Raw genomic sequence first — 16,222 nt, forward strand, 5'->3', positions numbered from 1 at the left:
AAATTTATACGTTATGCTGTGTTCACCAGAAGTGTAACTACCTTCTGTCCCCATATATCCCTATGGGAGCATCATTGACTATATTCTTTATGCTGTGCTTTTTATTCCCGTGACCTACTTATTCCGTAACTGGAAGCCTATATCTCACACTGACCTTCACCCATCTTGCCCAACCCCTCACCACCCTCCCCTCAGGCAACCATCAGTTTGTTCCCTATATGGTCTCAGTTTATGTCAGTTTTTTCTCTATAAAGGTCTGATTGTGCTTTTTATTCATTTTTTTATATTCCACATGTGAGGGAAATTATATGGTATTTGTCTTTCTTAGTCTGACTTATCTGACCTAACATAATACCCTCTAGGTCCATCTGTGTTGTCTCAGGTGTCACAGTCTCATCCTTTTATGGCTGTGTAATATTCCATTGTGTGTATGTATAGAAATATTGTATGAGCAAATAATTCTATTGGGTATTTACCCAAAGAAAATAAAAACACTAATTTGAAAAGATAATATGCACCCCTATGTTCATTGCAACATTATTTACGAAAACTAAGATACTAACTCATGTTTTAAATAGTACTTACCTGTACACATGAACTTTTACAGTTGTTTTTTTTTTCTTAGTTTAACATTTCTTCATTGTTGATAGAACATAGACTTGTAGATTTTCTGAACTCTTGAGGTTTATTTATGTGATTACTGTCATCATACCTGTATTAATATTTGAAACCCTAAAGTATGGCATTTTAATTTCACAGGCCTGTGGGCTTTCTCCTAGAGATGTCACCACTATTAAACTACTCAATGAAACCAGAGACATGTTGGAAAGGTATGTATACTACTTGTAACAGAAAACATGTGTTTCTATTTGAATGTACTTATGACCGTTTTTTTAGTTTTTCCTGAACAACATATGCAACATGGTATCTTGTGAAAATTACATTTTGAATCTATTCTCCTGCATTTAGGTAGGATTTCCTAATTCTTTTATTAAGGTAATGAGAAAAATGGATTTGTTTCAAGATGCCCATGCCTTCCTCACCCAATTCTTAGGCTAGAGAATCTGAAATACTAGTTGAGGGACTGGAAGATAGTTAGCATTTATATTTTGAAAAAAAGCTTTCAGAGGTGATTCTGGTAGACCCAGTATGTAAGGAAATGTTTAACAACTAGCATTTAAAAACAAAACAGAACAGAAACTGAAATTGTAGCTGCAGCCGTTCTGACTACCAACTTGAAATCACTTGATACTGACTTGAGGAGTTGGGGAGTTGGGGAGAAATGCACTTGTGAGCTGCAGGTAGCCAGCTCCAGCTAATCCTCATGGTACCACATGTGTACATGTGCTGATCTATGTACACTTCCCCCCCCCCCCCCCGCCACACACGCACACTTTGAGTGATAAAAATCTCACATCTTCCCTAAATTGAGTATTACTATTTTAAGTCACCCAGAACACAGCTAGGGTGTTAACAATGGAGAAAGCACCAGACTATGCATTAGGAGACTGGAAGACCTAGATTGAAGATGGACTTTCCTGTTTGTTAGCTATTCAGCCTCGGTGGAGCCACTTAACTCTTCGAGGTGGTTTTATCACTGGAGAATCTGGAAATTTCTTTTATCCTAAGGATAATTTAAGACCACTTTCTCCAGTTCTGTTTCCTGAGGAAATTATATCCTCTGCTTCTAAGATATTTTCATAATGTGATGAAAATCAACAAATTTAAAGGTTAACTCAGACTTTCTACGATCGCCTTCTCCACATTTTTTCTTTTTTCTTTCTTCTTTTTTTCACATTTTTTCTTACTCAGGTTTTCACCACCTCACTCCACGAAGTTTTAGAAAAGGTCATCAGTGATCTTTTGCCAAAACTGATCAACCTGTGATGTTCACCTTTTTTAACTTTTCTCTGATGATTAACACTGTTGATTAAGCCTTTCTTGAAATTCTTTTCTCGTGTGGCTTCCATAAGTGTCATTTCCTGATTTCTCTCCCTGTATTCAGATTATTTCTTCTAGTTTCCTCTATGTCCGTCTTTCTTGTAAACATTCATTTTCCAAGGTATTTGTTCTTATTTCATCCTCAGCTGCCCTAAGCAATTTCATACACGGCTTTAACTACTGTCTGTATGCTGATAATTCCCAGATGGATAGCCCCTAGCCCACCACTCCCATGAGCTGGTCTGGTTTAAGATTTCTGCATTTCAAAGATCAAACTAATCTGTTGAAGTAGGCATTTTCTAACTTTAATAGCATATGTATATTATTCTTTATATCAAAGAGGTTTTGTGAGATACTAACGTAGCATAACAAAAAGAGCTTGAACTTTAAAAACAGAAAGGCCTGGGCTCAAATTCTAGCTCCCCACTTACTAATTATATATACCTTTGGACAAATTTCTTCATCCCTAAGTATCCAGTTTCTCACCTGTACATGATGCCAAAATTTTCTGAGATGTCATGATAGAATATGTGAAGCAAACCAGTATCTGTGACTATAAGATGATTCTTCTTCAGGAGTTCCTTGAAGAGAAGTAATACTGTTACTGAAATTCTTGAAAACACATTGTACAAAGTGCTGAATAATAAAAGAAAATCTGGCAAAATGGATGCAAATTCTCGTTTTGTTGTGCTAAATAATAAACTTCCTTTTTATGCTTAATTTTTAAAGATTAACCCCTTGATATATTCTTAACAGCGTTTTAGGCTATAAAAAGTAGGTTGTGACTAGAAAGGCTGTCAAAGATAACAACATACTTATTGAATTTATTTCCTTTTCCACTGAGAATCTAAAACGCAATCTATCCTTCTTTTTTTGTGTAGTCCAGATTTTAGTACAGTTTTGAATACATGTTTAAACCGAGGTTTTAGCAGACTGCTAGACAACATGGCTGAGTTCTTTCGACCTACTGAACAGGAACTGCAACGTAGCAACTCCATGAGTAGGTAAGATGACATAAAATGTTGTGAGTAATGAAGGCTCTAACAAAGGAGTGCTTTGGATGTGTTTTTGTTCCAGGTAATAAAAAAATCATAGAGGATAAATTTGATTGATCATTTTCAACAAATTAAACTCCTTTAAACTAATGACTCCTTCATTAGTAGAAACTCCTTCTGAATTCAGTATTGAAAACCTCATTTCTTCCCAAAATTTTGCCACCATATAGAAATACTTAGGTTGTCAAGCTGTCTTTCTGCAGGCCAAATCCCAATTCTTAAGATTGTTGGGTTTTTTTTTTTAACTCTTTAGAATATAAAACTGAAAACATATTTAAGTACTACAAGCCATAATTGGCCTACGTAATTCAGTAGTTTGGCCATTATGATAAGCAGGCATTCTTGTTATAGATTCCTATTTCATGAATTATCTCCTACTTTTACAACAACATAATGTATTCATTTTTAGCTCTTCTTGTAAGATTGGGAGTATTTAGTGTAATTGTTAGTAATTTTAATCATAATTATTTCTAAGTCATGCATTCATTCTGCTAAAATGTATCATATGGTTTTATTATATCCTTATCTCAGCATGAGTACCTTGGCTCTCCTATTAGAATTTATACTCTTTAATAACCTGCTTTGAAGTTTTTTTATATTAAACTCAGAAAATAATAGCTACTAAATCAATGTTAACTGACTATAAATTGGTCCATTAAAATTAAGATAAACAGTAAGTGATATGAAGTATGTATGTGCAATATCCAATTCAATTCTTAAATACATAGGGCAAGAAATTATTCATTTCTTTGGAACTCTTCTTTATTGTATAAAAAGAATAATTTCCAATTAGCATTGAAGATTTGGAATGCTTACAGCCATAAAATGTATTTTCTGAGACAACTTAAATATCACCCTAAAATCTTTTTTAGGAACTCTTTTAAGTGATACAAAAATAAATTTCAACCCCTATATACTTCCCTAAATCAAGGTGCTCTGATTAATAAAACTTCACTATAATCTCTACCTAGCAAGGTATTAGTTATTTCCTGAGTAGTGATAAAGAATTATAACAGTTGTTTTACACAAGTACTTGATTTCATACACTGAAGAGTTATAAAAAATGTGTTATAACCACAAAGCCATTGTAGTCTTCTTGTTTGAACTCCCTGTAGTACTCACTACTGTACTTTCCTGTACAACCTACATTTTTCACCTAGAACGGGAATCGTATTCCTCAGTTATATTTTAAGCCTCCTCACAAAGTCAGAAACTATTTTATGCCCTTTCATATTTTGTTACATACTCTAAGTATTCAGTAGATATTTCCTAGCTTAAGTTTTTTTCTTTTCTATATCGATAACCTACTTTATACTCCATGACTTAATACTAGAAATATTTTCATTATGCCTACTGTTATTCCTGTTGTTTAACATGTTGTGAAAGTTCTAGCCATTACAATAAGCCAAGAAAAAATATTTCCAATTATCGGTAAAGAGACAAAATATCATTAATTATGCGTACTCCAATTAATGCTGCAGAACCCTCAGTTGATTCAAGAGAATCAACTGAAAAGTGATGCTAACTAATAAAAACAAATTATATATGGGTGTATGTATTATATATGTGTATACAGTAAAACCCTGGATTGCAAGTAACTTGTTCTGAGAATGTTCCGCAAGATGAGCAAACATTTCTAATAAATTTTAACTTGATAAACGAGAGATGGTACGTGACACTGAATGTCACATGATCACAGCTGAGCCAATGGTTCTTGAAATTCATTTTGATATGTGAGTGCTTTGGATTACAAGCATGTTTCCGGAACAAATTATGCTTGCAAACTAAGGTTTTACTGTATTCTTGCATATACTACATATAGTATATGCACATAATATATTCAAGAAATGATTAGAAAAGTAAGCGATAAGTATACTTTCCCTATAAAATATATAAGGTGCAATTATTAGAATAATCTGTTATTCATAATAGATAAACCATTGAGACAGGATGTAAAATCCAGAAACAGTCTCAAAAATATACAGGAGGATATTAGTACATGATGAAAGTGAGGAAGAGGTGTGTTATTTAGCAAATGATAGTAAGACAGATTAGTCATTTTACAACGACTGATGTAAATTAATAATAATAATAATAAAGTTAGACTCTTTGGTACCACACAGATAGCCAAAAAAAATTCAAGAGGCTTAAACAATAAAAACATAAATGAATATGGAGCACCTGGGTGGTTCAGTTGGTTAAGTGTCTTACTTCAGCTCAGATCATGATCTCACGGTTCATGAATTCGAGCCCCACATTGGGCTCTGTGCTGACAGCTGGGGCCTGGTGTCTGCTTCAGATTCTTTGTCTCCCTCTCTATCTGTCCCTCCCCTGGTTTCTCTCTCTCAAAAATAAATAAACATAAAAAACATAAATGAACAGATGAATATTTGTCAGAACTCAAGATGGAGAAAGCTCTTCTAAGAATGAAAGTAAAGAACTTTACAAAAGAAAATGATAGGTGTGGCTGTAAAACTTTAAACTTACAGATCAAACAGGTTTTATTAGTTTTATACTGCTATTGAATGCAAATGATATGTTGGTGGAAATGTTTGCAAACTGTGTATATTATACAAAGAGGTTAATAGCATTATGGACATATCAGTTAAGGAAAGAAACACACAAAGAAGAAATGGCCATAGACATGAACTCAGAAGAGAGGAGACAGAGATGCCAGTTTGTCCATTCATCTGGCATCTATTTGTTGAACAACTACTATGTATCAAGCACTGAACTAGGTCTCTGTCCTCATGGATCTTACAGTCTAGTAGGAGAAATAGACAAACAGGTGTACAAACTATGATAAGTATTAGAAGGAAAAGAACATTGAACATGTAATAAAAGTATTTGAACAAACATGGAATGCCATGCAGTTCCCCTGAGGAAATTATTTGAACTGAGAATTAAAAGATGAGCATTAAATATGGCCTTGGACTAGAGTGAGGCAGTTGACATTTAGGGCAGAAGCCACAGGGCAAAGACTTTGAAAAGTGGAGGACCGAGGTACACTTGAGGACCTGGAAGAAGCTGGTGTGGTAGCTGAACAGATGGAACTAGGAGAAGGGTGATGTGAGACCAAGTTGGAGAATTCAGCACATACAGATTATGGTTGTCAGCTTGAGGATGCTGGGAAGCCACTAGAGAAGTGGCAGGAGAGTGATATGATGGGACTTACATTATAGAATCACTTAGATTGCTTTATGGAGAAGGAAACTTTACCAAGTGCTGGGATAAAATACAGTTAGTAAAATAGCCACTGTACCTAACCTCACAGACCTTGTACGGTAGTGGTGTCTTCAGTTTCTAATGAAGAAAAAGTAATATACAAAGAGAGACATCAAACATGTAAACAAAAACATGACATTCTGAAAAATGCTACCAAGAAGGAGAATAATGCCTAATTTTCTCAGGAATACATAAATCTCTGCACTCCTGTTTTCTTTTTATCCATTGCCTCAAATCTCAGCATAGAACACTGGTTAGATTAGCATATGGTTACACAGCATAGCTTCAGCATTTTCATGATGTTTGAAAGGAAATTTCTGGGGTAGCCTGAGGTGTGAAGTATTATGTTTAACATAATAAACCTGAGTATAACTCACATAAAAATTATTTCATATTTGTTTCCAAAGTGTTTCATCATTTAACAGTCATTGTATCACACATAATCACACCAACATTTATTCATTTATTCACCCAACTTATTGTAAGTGATTGTTGAGCACTTACAAGTAAGGTCACTGCTATAGTCCAGACAAAAGAAAATGCTTAGCCTTGACTAGGTTTGACAATGGGGAGAAGTAGACACACTTAAGAAATTTTAGGATGGGGTGCCTGAGTGGCTCAGTCGGCTAAGCATCCGACTTCAGCTCAGGTCATGATCTCACGGCTCGTGAGTTTGAGCCCCGCGTCGGGCTCTGTGCTGACAGCTCAGAGCCTGGAGGCTGCTTCAGATTCTGTGTCTCCCTCTCTCTCTGCCCCTTTCCCACTCACACTCTGTCTCTTTCTCTCAAAAATAAATAAACATTGAAAAAAAAATTTTTTTAAGAAATTTTAGGATACTCTGGGGTGCCTGGGTGGCTCAGTTGGTTAAGCATCTGACTTGGTTTTGGCTCAGGTCATGATCTCACAGTTGTGAGATTGAACCCCGTGTCAGGCTCTGCACTGACAGTGAGCAGCCTGCTTGGGATTCTCTGTATCCTTCTCTCTGCCCCTCCCCCACTTGTGTTTGTTTTCTCTCTCCCTCTCTCTCTCTCTTTCAAAAATAAACATTAAAAATTTTTTAATAAGTGAATAAATAAATTGTCACAGCTAGAGGATGAATTACTTTTTATAATCATTAAAAAGTAGATTAAAACTTTGGTGAAGAACTTTTAATAAGATGGAAAATGTTCATAACTTTAATAGAAATACAAAACAATATTGCTGGGAAGTTAGAGTCTTGTGTTTAAAAAAACAAACAAAAGGGGACCCCGTGTGGCTCAGTCAGTTGAGTGACTCTAGATTTCAGCTCAGGTCATGATCTCATAGTTCCCAGGATCGAGTCCCACGTCCGGGCTCTGCACTGACAGCACGGAGTCTGCTTGGGATTCTCTCTCTCCCTCTCTTTGTCCCTCCCATACTAAGGCACATGTTCAGTCTCGCTCTGTCTCAAAAATAAATAAGCTTTTTTTAAAAAGCACAGATATGTATAAAAATTACTGGAAGAAGTTAACCATGATGTCAGTTGCAGTTGTTATTTCTAAGGGGTAGAATTATGCATGGTTTTTATTTTCTTCTTAATACATTTTGTGAATACTCTTCAGTTACTATATTGCGTTATAATTAAAATGTTAAGATCCTGTAAGATAATTTCAGAAAATAATTATTACTATGATGATTTTTCAGTCTTTCCAGTGTCAGCCTGCCATTAGCTAAGATAATTCCAATAGTAAATGGACAGATCCATTCAGTTTGCAGTGAAACACCTAGTCATTTTGTTCAGGTAAGAAGAAAGCTTGGAGGTATTATTTAAAAACATTGTATTTTTGGTTGTGGTTATATTGGTCTGACATAAAATTACATTTCTCTCCTGTGGTATTTGTTCAAAGAAACCAAAACTTAAATCACATGTAGAGTGTGGCAGAATGCCCCATGAGAACAAAAATACAGCAAATTTATGAGGTTGGGAATACCTTTCCCCATATTCTAGTCCAACACCAGTTAGACTACATTTTACATACATTCTGGTTGGCATGAAACTATGTTAGTAATAAGATTGAGTTATGAGACTGTGATCTAGTTCCTCAAATTTTGAGGAAAACTAAAAAATTGTCTTGGAGAAGTAAAGCATTTTAGTATTAATCAATATGACTATTAAGAATGCACCAATAATCTGCTCATGAAAAGTTCCGTAGACAGTACTACCTAAAACTCAATCCTTCCTTAGAAAACCATTTTGGAATGCATTAAGTAAGGCAAATATTATTGAAATAAGAACTCTGGACCCACACAGTTTTTCTGGGTCACCTGCAACCAAGTTGCAATACTTTTAGAAGACTAAGACTTGTATTAGAATTAGAAACTTGTTTGCAATACACCTCAATTCCAAACTACTGCAGAAATGTACAGGGAGGAGACTGCAGGCTAAGCGTAAAGCTGGCATCTTCTTGGTACCATGTGTCTCAGAGGAGTTAGATTATCTTCTGTGTACTTTCTGCTTGGCAACATGAAAAGAACTAAGACTACAGATTGTTTCTTTCTCTATATGGTGTCGTTACTGTGTCCTTTACGTGCTTATTTTGCCTCACTGTTCTCTTCAGTTGTCTTTGTCATCTCTGTCACCCATGACAGGCATTCATATTGCAGAAGGAAGAGGGAGTAAGGCTAATCTCATTTCGCTTAACTTAAGCTCAGATTTTATTAAAAACTTAGTTTAAAATTTTTAATTTCATATTAAATTAATTTTCACATGCATATCACTGTGAGAAAAAAGTTTGTGACTTTTGGCACTTAAACCTTAACTTCACCTTTCTCCAGTTTCGTAAGAGTCTGGCTTCATCTGTAGGCTATTCGTCTTGGCAGGCCAGTGGGAAATACAACCAGGCAAAATACACCACCTGCAGCTTGAAGGCTTAAGTAATTTATGTACCACAGTAATTAAAATCTGTGTAATTGATAATGAAAGCAAAAGAGTTCAATCTAATAAAAATACCATTGATATTAATGTTCAAAGATTTTTAGTGTGACTGAATGTAGGTTATATACTACACTATTGATTGACGAGTTCTTTTAAGCATAATCTCTACGTTAACTCATATTTAACTATAAAATGCCAAGTTGTCTTTAGAGACTTTAACCATGAATTTGTTGAGGTCAAGACTGGTCTAAAGTTCACTTGAGTTTTCTGATACTTAAGAAACAGAGAACACAAAGCATAGATTCATTTTTCATTTACTGTTTCTCTGATGCCCAGAGAGGCACTTAAATGTTTCTGTGTCATAGATCTTTTCACAATCTGGTGAAGCCTATGGACCCCTTCTCAGAATAATGTGTGTAAATGCATATCATAAAATACATAGGTTTTAAAGAAAACCAATTAATTACATACAGTTTTCAAAATACTTTTTAAAATCAACTTTATGAAGTAGCAGTATTGCCTCTTTGTTCATGCATTAAATAACAAGATGTAATGGCAGCTCGTGTATCTTCCACAATTATCATATGATGTGACAATGTCTTATTTCCACTGAAGACAAATGCATAGCATGTTCCTGCTGTCACAGCTGTCAGTTTCATAATTGAAAGAAGTGCTAGATTTTAAAGGTTAATGAAAATAAAAATGTAATTCTTGTTTTTACATTCACAAATCCGTTAAGAACCCTTGTTCTGAAGTATGTGTATGTAGTTTATGTTTGTGTATGCAGAACCCATGACATGCTACATACATTCTAGGTTAGATCTTCTAAAAAGTAACATACCTTACAACCATGTTATGTCAGCTTCCAGCCAGGGTACCTTTACACTTGTATCGTTAGTACTGTAATCATTTATGGAACAAATACTTATCCAGCACATGGCATACACAAGTCCGTTTGAAGACTGTTCTGGGTCTTCTTCTCGGAGTCACACTGAATACTTACCACACCCACCATTCCTCATACAAGAACCTAAGCAAGAAGTATCTCCTAGAATTTCTTATGCGAAAAAATATTCCTTGCATTAAGTGATTTTCTTTTTGGCCTTACTGCCACAAAACTTAAAGCTAAATTTATTGCTTGATTGCAGAAATGGATTTAAATTATCCACACTTGTTACAAACTGTCATGTTTTATTGTCATCTTTGCTAGGATCTGTTGATGATGGAGCAAGTGAAAGACTTCGCTGCTAATGTGTATGAAGCTTTTAGCACTCCTCAACAACTGGAGAAATGATTTCTTTTCCTTCAAGAAAAACTGCAATGGAATTCATTTACTTTTAAAAATACACTGAATGAATCAACTATATATAGGGTAATGATTTGTTACCGAAATGCCTAATAAAAATATATTCTTAATCAAAGTCTTCATTTCGTAATAAAATAGATTTATTTGGCATCTTCATCTATTTTTTTAAAGTCATCAACAGACTAGTTTTTGTGAGCATATCTGAGTATACACAGTGCAGACATCAGAATTGTTAATACTTTGTTACACCATGGATATTAGTTCCAAACTGACAAAAAACTAATGTAGATACTTTTTTTATATATATATATAATATGAAATGTAGTATACATTGACATTTATACAGAGGAAAAATCTGTTTGAGAAATAGCTGTGAAGTTTAGAAAATGTACTATTTAATCATAAAGTTCACTGGACTATAATATACATGAATGAATCAGACTTTTCTCCTGTTACTCTTCAAAGGAATAAGTTATTTACGTTAGATAAACCTGATGAAGGACATTTCTTTTTACGGAAACCAGTGAATTTAACAACCATGATCAGTAATTTTTCGTTACCATTGTTAACAATCCTTAGAAAATTACGTATTTGATTTAGAGGCTGAAATTGTGCTGTTGTTGTTACTCAGCGGCTATTTTTAGCTATAGTTTCAGCATTTGTATGTAAATAATTTTAACTTACTTTGTATTGATTTTGAGCACAGTAAATATCTTATTGCAATAAAATATTTTAGTAAAATATGGTTTTGTTGAGTTAATACTTTACAGCCATTAATTTATTTGTCCTATAGCATTTTTGCTGTTACTTTGGGAGAATATGCTAGTTTTCAAGTTTTATTTTAACTAGTAATATAATTGATGCTTTAGTTTTTCTGTTTAGAAAAAATGAATAGCATTCCCTTCTGAAGAGAAACAATTCATCGTCTCTAGTAAATCTATATTCTGTATTTATAATTAAGGGTAATTAGGCAGAAATAAATGAATTGTTGCATGTCATTAGTGTATTAGATATATTTTCGGTAACATAAGAATATTGTCAGTGACATCGCTTTATGTTCCTCCAACAGAGGAACAATGTTTAAAAAAATGTAATGTCTACAATGTTTAAAAAAAGAAAGAAACAGATGTAAAAGTGTTCCAGATAGCAAATATTTCTCTTCCAAATTTGACAGAAAATAGTGATGTTATTTTCTAATAGGGTGGAGGAAAAACTGCATTTTGGAAAATTAGTGAATGTGTATGTAATAGGGCCTGCATCTCTTGCAGCAGTATTAACCCAGGATTTCATCCAAGGAATATTTGAGACTGAACAGGTGTGGCCTTGTTAAAAAAAAAAAAAAAAAAAAAAAAAAGGATCGTATTCTGATCAGCTGACAATTTTCACCTGGAGTCACCTGCGTCTGTGGCCCCGTGGCAGTTGAAGAGATGATCAGGTAAAACCCACATGCATTTGAAGCTAACTGGCCTTAGATATTACAAATGTGTCTTCAGCTAGTACAATAGGACCCCTCTTGTCTGGGACCTAATAGTTTGGTTAATCCAAAGGTCACTTAAATAAAGCAGAGTATCTATCACACACAAAAAAACTTATTCTTAGATATTTTAACTTAAAATATAAATATTCTTTAGTTGCCACTTATTTAATTTAGGGACCAGGTCTTTTCTACCTTTTTCATATGGGTCTGCTTTGAGGCACCCTCTAACTCCTTCTTGTGCAGATCACATGCACTACATTCCATTATATAATTGTGAGCCACCGATACAGAATCCTTGTAGGTTTTTGCTAGATTTTCCTCCAATCTTTTAGAACTGTTTTGCCCACAATTAGCCAATATCTTTAAATTTTAAAACAGCAACACACTTTTTTTTTTTTTAAGATTTTATTTTTAAGTAGTCTCTACCCCCAACATGGGAATCACGCTCACAACCCTGAGATCAGAAGTCTCATGCTCCACCAACTGAGCCAGCCAGGCGCCCCTAAAAAAACAACACTTTTATCGAGTCTTTTCAAAGTTCAGCTTAGTTTTCACAGAAACTACAGCTCTTCGCACTCACGTCATCAGTTTATATACTCATGATAACAAGTTCAACTGGCATAATCAGTTTGGTAACTATTAATTTCTTAGAGCCGATGTAACAAATTATTGCTAATTGGGTGACTTAACAGAAATTTCTCTTCTCACCATTCTTGATTTTGGACGTCCAAAATCAAGGTATCAGCAGGGCCATGCTCCCTCTGAAGGCTCTAGGGAAGACTGTTCAATCCTTTCTTGACTCTCCCAGCCTCTGGTGGCCCAGGTGTCCCTTAGCTTGTAGCAGCAAACTTAGTCTCTGCCTCTGTCTTCACATGGCCTTCTCTGTGTGTCTGTGCTCTTTCTCTCATAAGAATACTCTCACTTAGGACCCACCCACGTACAGTATGACCTTGTTTCAATACTTAACTTTCGTTACATCTGCAAAGACGCCATTTCCAAGTAAGATCACCTTCTGAGCTTCTAGGCAGACGTGAATTGTGGAAGAATACTCTTCAGCCCCTATAGTAACAAACTCTACGCAACTTGGTAAACGCAGATTGCAGCAAGTGGAAATCAAAGCGAAGGGTGCACCAGATAGACGCCTACTAACTGAAAGCCTGCAGCCTGCCCTAGGCACCTCCTTTTCTGAGGAGATGAAGACCATCAGTTTATCCCGTGAATTGGTTACATGGAGATTACTTAAAACTGCTTCTATTTTTTCTCCTTCAAACTTGTATAAATGTGTCTGTTACTGTGTATATATAAAAATTTTACATGAGCACTTATTTTATTTGCTTGGAAGATTTTATCTAACCAGATCTTTCACTTGCAAAATTGAACAGAAGATAAAACATCGGTCTCGTCTTCTGTTGTCCTGATTCATATTTATTTGAATAGCCTGAACTTTTACAGTAATTGTGTTGCTTGTATATGACACCGATGAGAAAATGAGATAGAATCTTACTAAAATGATATCCATATTTAAAATATCAACATCTAGAGGCACCTGGGCAGCTCAGTTGGTGAAGCATCTGACTTCAGCTCAGGTCATGATCTCACCGTTCATGAGTTCGAGCCCCACGAACTGGTGGGGTTCGGTGCTGACGGTGTGGAACCTGGAGCCTGCTTTGAATTCCCCTCTCTCTGCCCCTCCCCTGCTCACAAACACTCTGTCTCTCTGTCTCTCAAAAATAAACATTAAAAAATTTTGTTTTAATATCAATATCTAGACTATTCAGTCTACTAACGTAGTTTGGTTTGCCTTCAATATTTCTCCAGTCATTAAAGGAAAATCAGAGGTTACCGAAATTCAATTCAGGGCATTTTGTACCTATTTAATAATGCTGGGAAAAGGATTATTTGATTGGAGGATAAAAACTATTGGCTTAAAATAGTTAATGAGAGATCTGATTTTTAATTATCCTTACTATAATTCTTGCCCTCATACTACAGATAATTCCAAGAATTTGCTGGAAGAGTTTTAAATCCTTGTTATGAAACCCCATTGTAGTACATTTTACACATAAGCAAGATATGCCTTAAATAAATTTAAATTTGGGGTCATATTTTTTCTTAGAGTTGGGTTAAAAGCATTTTATCAGCACCTTAGAATGCTGAACTGTATTTTGTCATGTAGCTCCTTCATAGCTACTGAGTCACCAAACCCTATAATTTGCTTAAATATTTGTTTTTCCCCTTTCGTATCAATTTGTAAAGGTAAAGATGGACAGGATAGGAATTTAAGTGGTTGACAGGCTTCAGTCTCAGAATTACTTTCTTCAAACAAACAAATGACCCCACTTTTATGATAAGATTCTTGTAACACTGTTTCCTTGGCTTTGGTTGGGTTTTACTCCTGTTTTGGTTTTTCTTAGTCTAGTGTTTGGGATCATATAAATCTGTCCAAGTTGGATCTTGAATAAAATATTAATTGGGATTTAGAACTATTAACATATTTATGTAAATAGCATGGTTTTGAAAATTTGGTAGTTTTAGGAACTTCAACAATGAGTAATTTTTTAAAAGGTTTTCAACTTTAGCATGATTTTAGGGAATAAATATGAATAGTATTCTTTTTCATTCTCTACCTGAAGCATTTTTTGGAAACAGATGTCTGCATTTGATTAATGTGACCAAATGAAACCTACAGTACTACAAATAAAGATCTGGCCATATTAAACTTCTTTTGTTGAGGAGAACGACTTTCTCTAATCAGTGTTTCTTTAAATTTACATCAAAATCTGTATTGCTGCTTCATTATTTTGCTTCATTCTTAGGGAAGATTTGAGTAGAATTCCTAATTATCAACTAGGTTTTCAACTTCAATTTGCTTGAAGACAAATGTAGGAAACCTATTCATTAATTAAAAAAAAAAAAAGCGGGGGGGGGGGGGGGGCGCCTGGGTGGCTCAGTTGGTTAAGCATCTGGCTTCAGCTCAGGTCATGATCCCACAGTCCATGGGTTTGAGCCCCGCATCGGGCTCTGTGCTGACAGCTCAAGAGCCTTGAGCCTGCTTCAGATTCTGTGTCTCCCTCTCTCCACCCCTCCCCGACTCATGCTCTGTCTCTATCTCTCTCAAAAATAAATAAACATTAAAAAAAATTTTATTTTTTTTAAATTTTTTTAATGTTTATTTACCTTTGAGAGAGACAGAGACAGAATGCAAGTGGGTTAGGGGCAGAGAGAGAGGGAGACAGATCTGAAGCAGGATCCAGGCTCCAAGCTGTCAGCACAGAGCCCAACGCGGGGCTCAAACTCGAGCTGTGAGATCATGACCTGAGCTGAAGTCAGCCGCTCAACCGACTGAGCCACTTAAGCACCCAAAACATATATATTAATTTAAATTGGAGCTCATATGAGCTCACCTACAAAAATTGGCCCATAGGTCCAATCCCACACCCCCTCAAAAAACCTGAAAGAATATGTACTAAAATCGTAATAATGGTGATCTAAACAATGACTTTAATTTTTTTTTAATGTTGATTTATTTTTGAGACAGAGACAGAGTGGGGAGGGGCAGAAAGAGAGAGGGAGACACAGAATCCAAAACAGGCTCCAGGCTCTGAACTGTCAGCACAGAGCCCGACGCGGGGCTTGAAGTGCAAGATTATGACCTGAGCTGAGGTCGGCAGCTTAACCGTCTGAGCCACCCAGGCACCCCTAGTATGTTTTAAAATACCTACAGTAAACCTATATCAGTTTTATTACCAAGAGGGAAAAAAAACTTTATTTTTTTTAATTTTTTTATTTTAACGTTTTATTTATTTTTGAGACAGGGAGAGACAGAGCATGAACAGGGGAGGGTCAGAGAGAGAGGGAGACACAGAATCTGAAACAGGCTCCAGGCTCTGAGCTGTCAGCACAGAGCCCGACGCGGGGCTCGAACTCACGGACTGCGAGATCATGACCTGAGCCGAAGTTGGCCGCTTAACCGACTGAGCCACCCAGGCACCCCGAAAAAAGAAAACTTTTTTATGAAAAGACAATTACTATGAGCACTGGAAGTATGTATTAGGCCAAATTTATTATATCTCTGCCACCTGTATTAGTCTGCTAGGGCCACCATAACAAAATACTACAGACTGGGTGGCTTAAAGCACAGTAATTTATTTTCTTACAATCCTGAAAGCTGAGAGCCCAGTGTGTCTGCAGGTTGGGTTTGTCTCAAGGCCTCTCTCCTTGGCTGGCCGATGGTGCTTCTCCCTGTGTCCTCACATGGCCTTTCCTCTGTGTGCTTGCATCAGTGGCATCTCTTTCTCTTCTCATAAAGACGCCAGTCGTATAGA

At 35.7% G+C, this 16,222-nt stretch overlaps 1 protein-coding gene across 3 annotated transcripts in view; it reads left to right on the forward strand.

The window, feature by feature from the left end:
- Positions 1-11,747, forward strand: part of PEX3 (peroxisomal biogenesis factor 3) — a 33,435-nt gene extending 21,688 nt beyond the window's left edge. Inside the window, exons 9-13 of one of the 3 annotated variants that reach the window (XR_001511792.2) lie at positions 760-830; positions 2,823-2,945; positions 7,884-7,980; positions 10,325-10,486; positions 11,689-11,747. Coding sequence is in view for 1 of the 3 variants with exons in the window: in XM_007096362.3 (XP_007096424.2) it covers positions 760-830; positions 2,823-2,945; positions 7,884-7,980; positions 10,325-10,408 (375 nt within the window). In the remaining 2 variants the exon portion in view is untranslated. Of the gene's footprint in view, positions 1-759; positions 831-2,822; positions 2,946-7,883; positions 7,981-10,324; positions 10,663-11,688 lie in introns of those variants that run through there. The other 2 variants (XR_001511793.2, XM_007096362.3) reach the window with 2 other exon arrangements.
- The last annotated feature ends 4,475 nt before the right edge of the window (positions 11,748-16,222 follow it).

Source organism: Panthera tigris, chromosome B2 (genome assembly GCF_018350195.1).
Source record: "Panthera tigris isolate Pti1 chromosome B2, P.tigris_Pti1_mat1.1, whole genome shotgun sequence".
Classification (NCBI taxonomy): domain Eukaryota; kingdom Metazoa; phylum Chordata; class Mammalia; order Carnivora; family Felidae; genus Panthera; species Panthera tigris.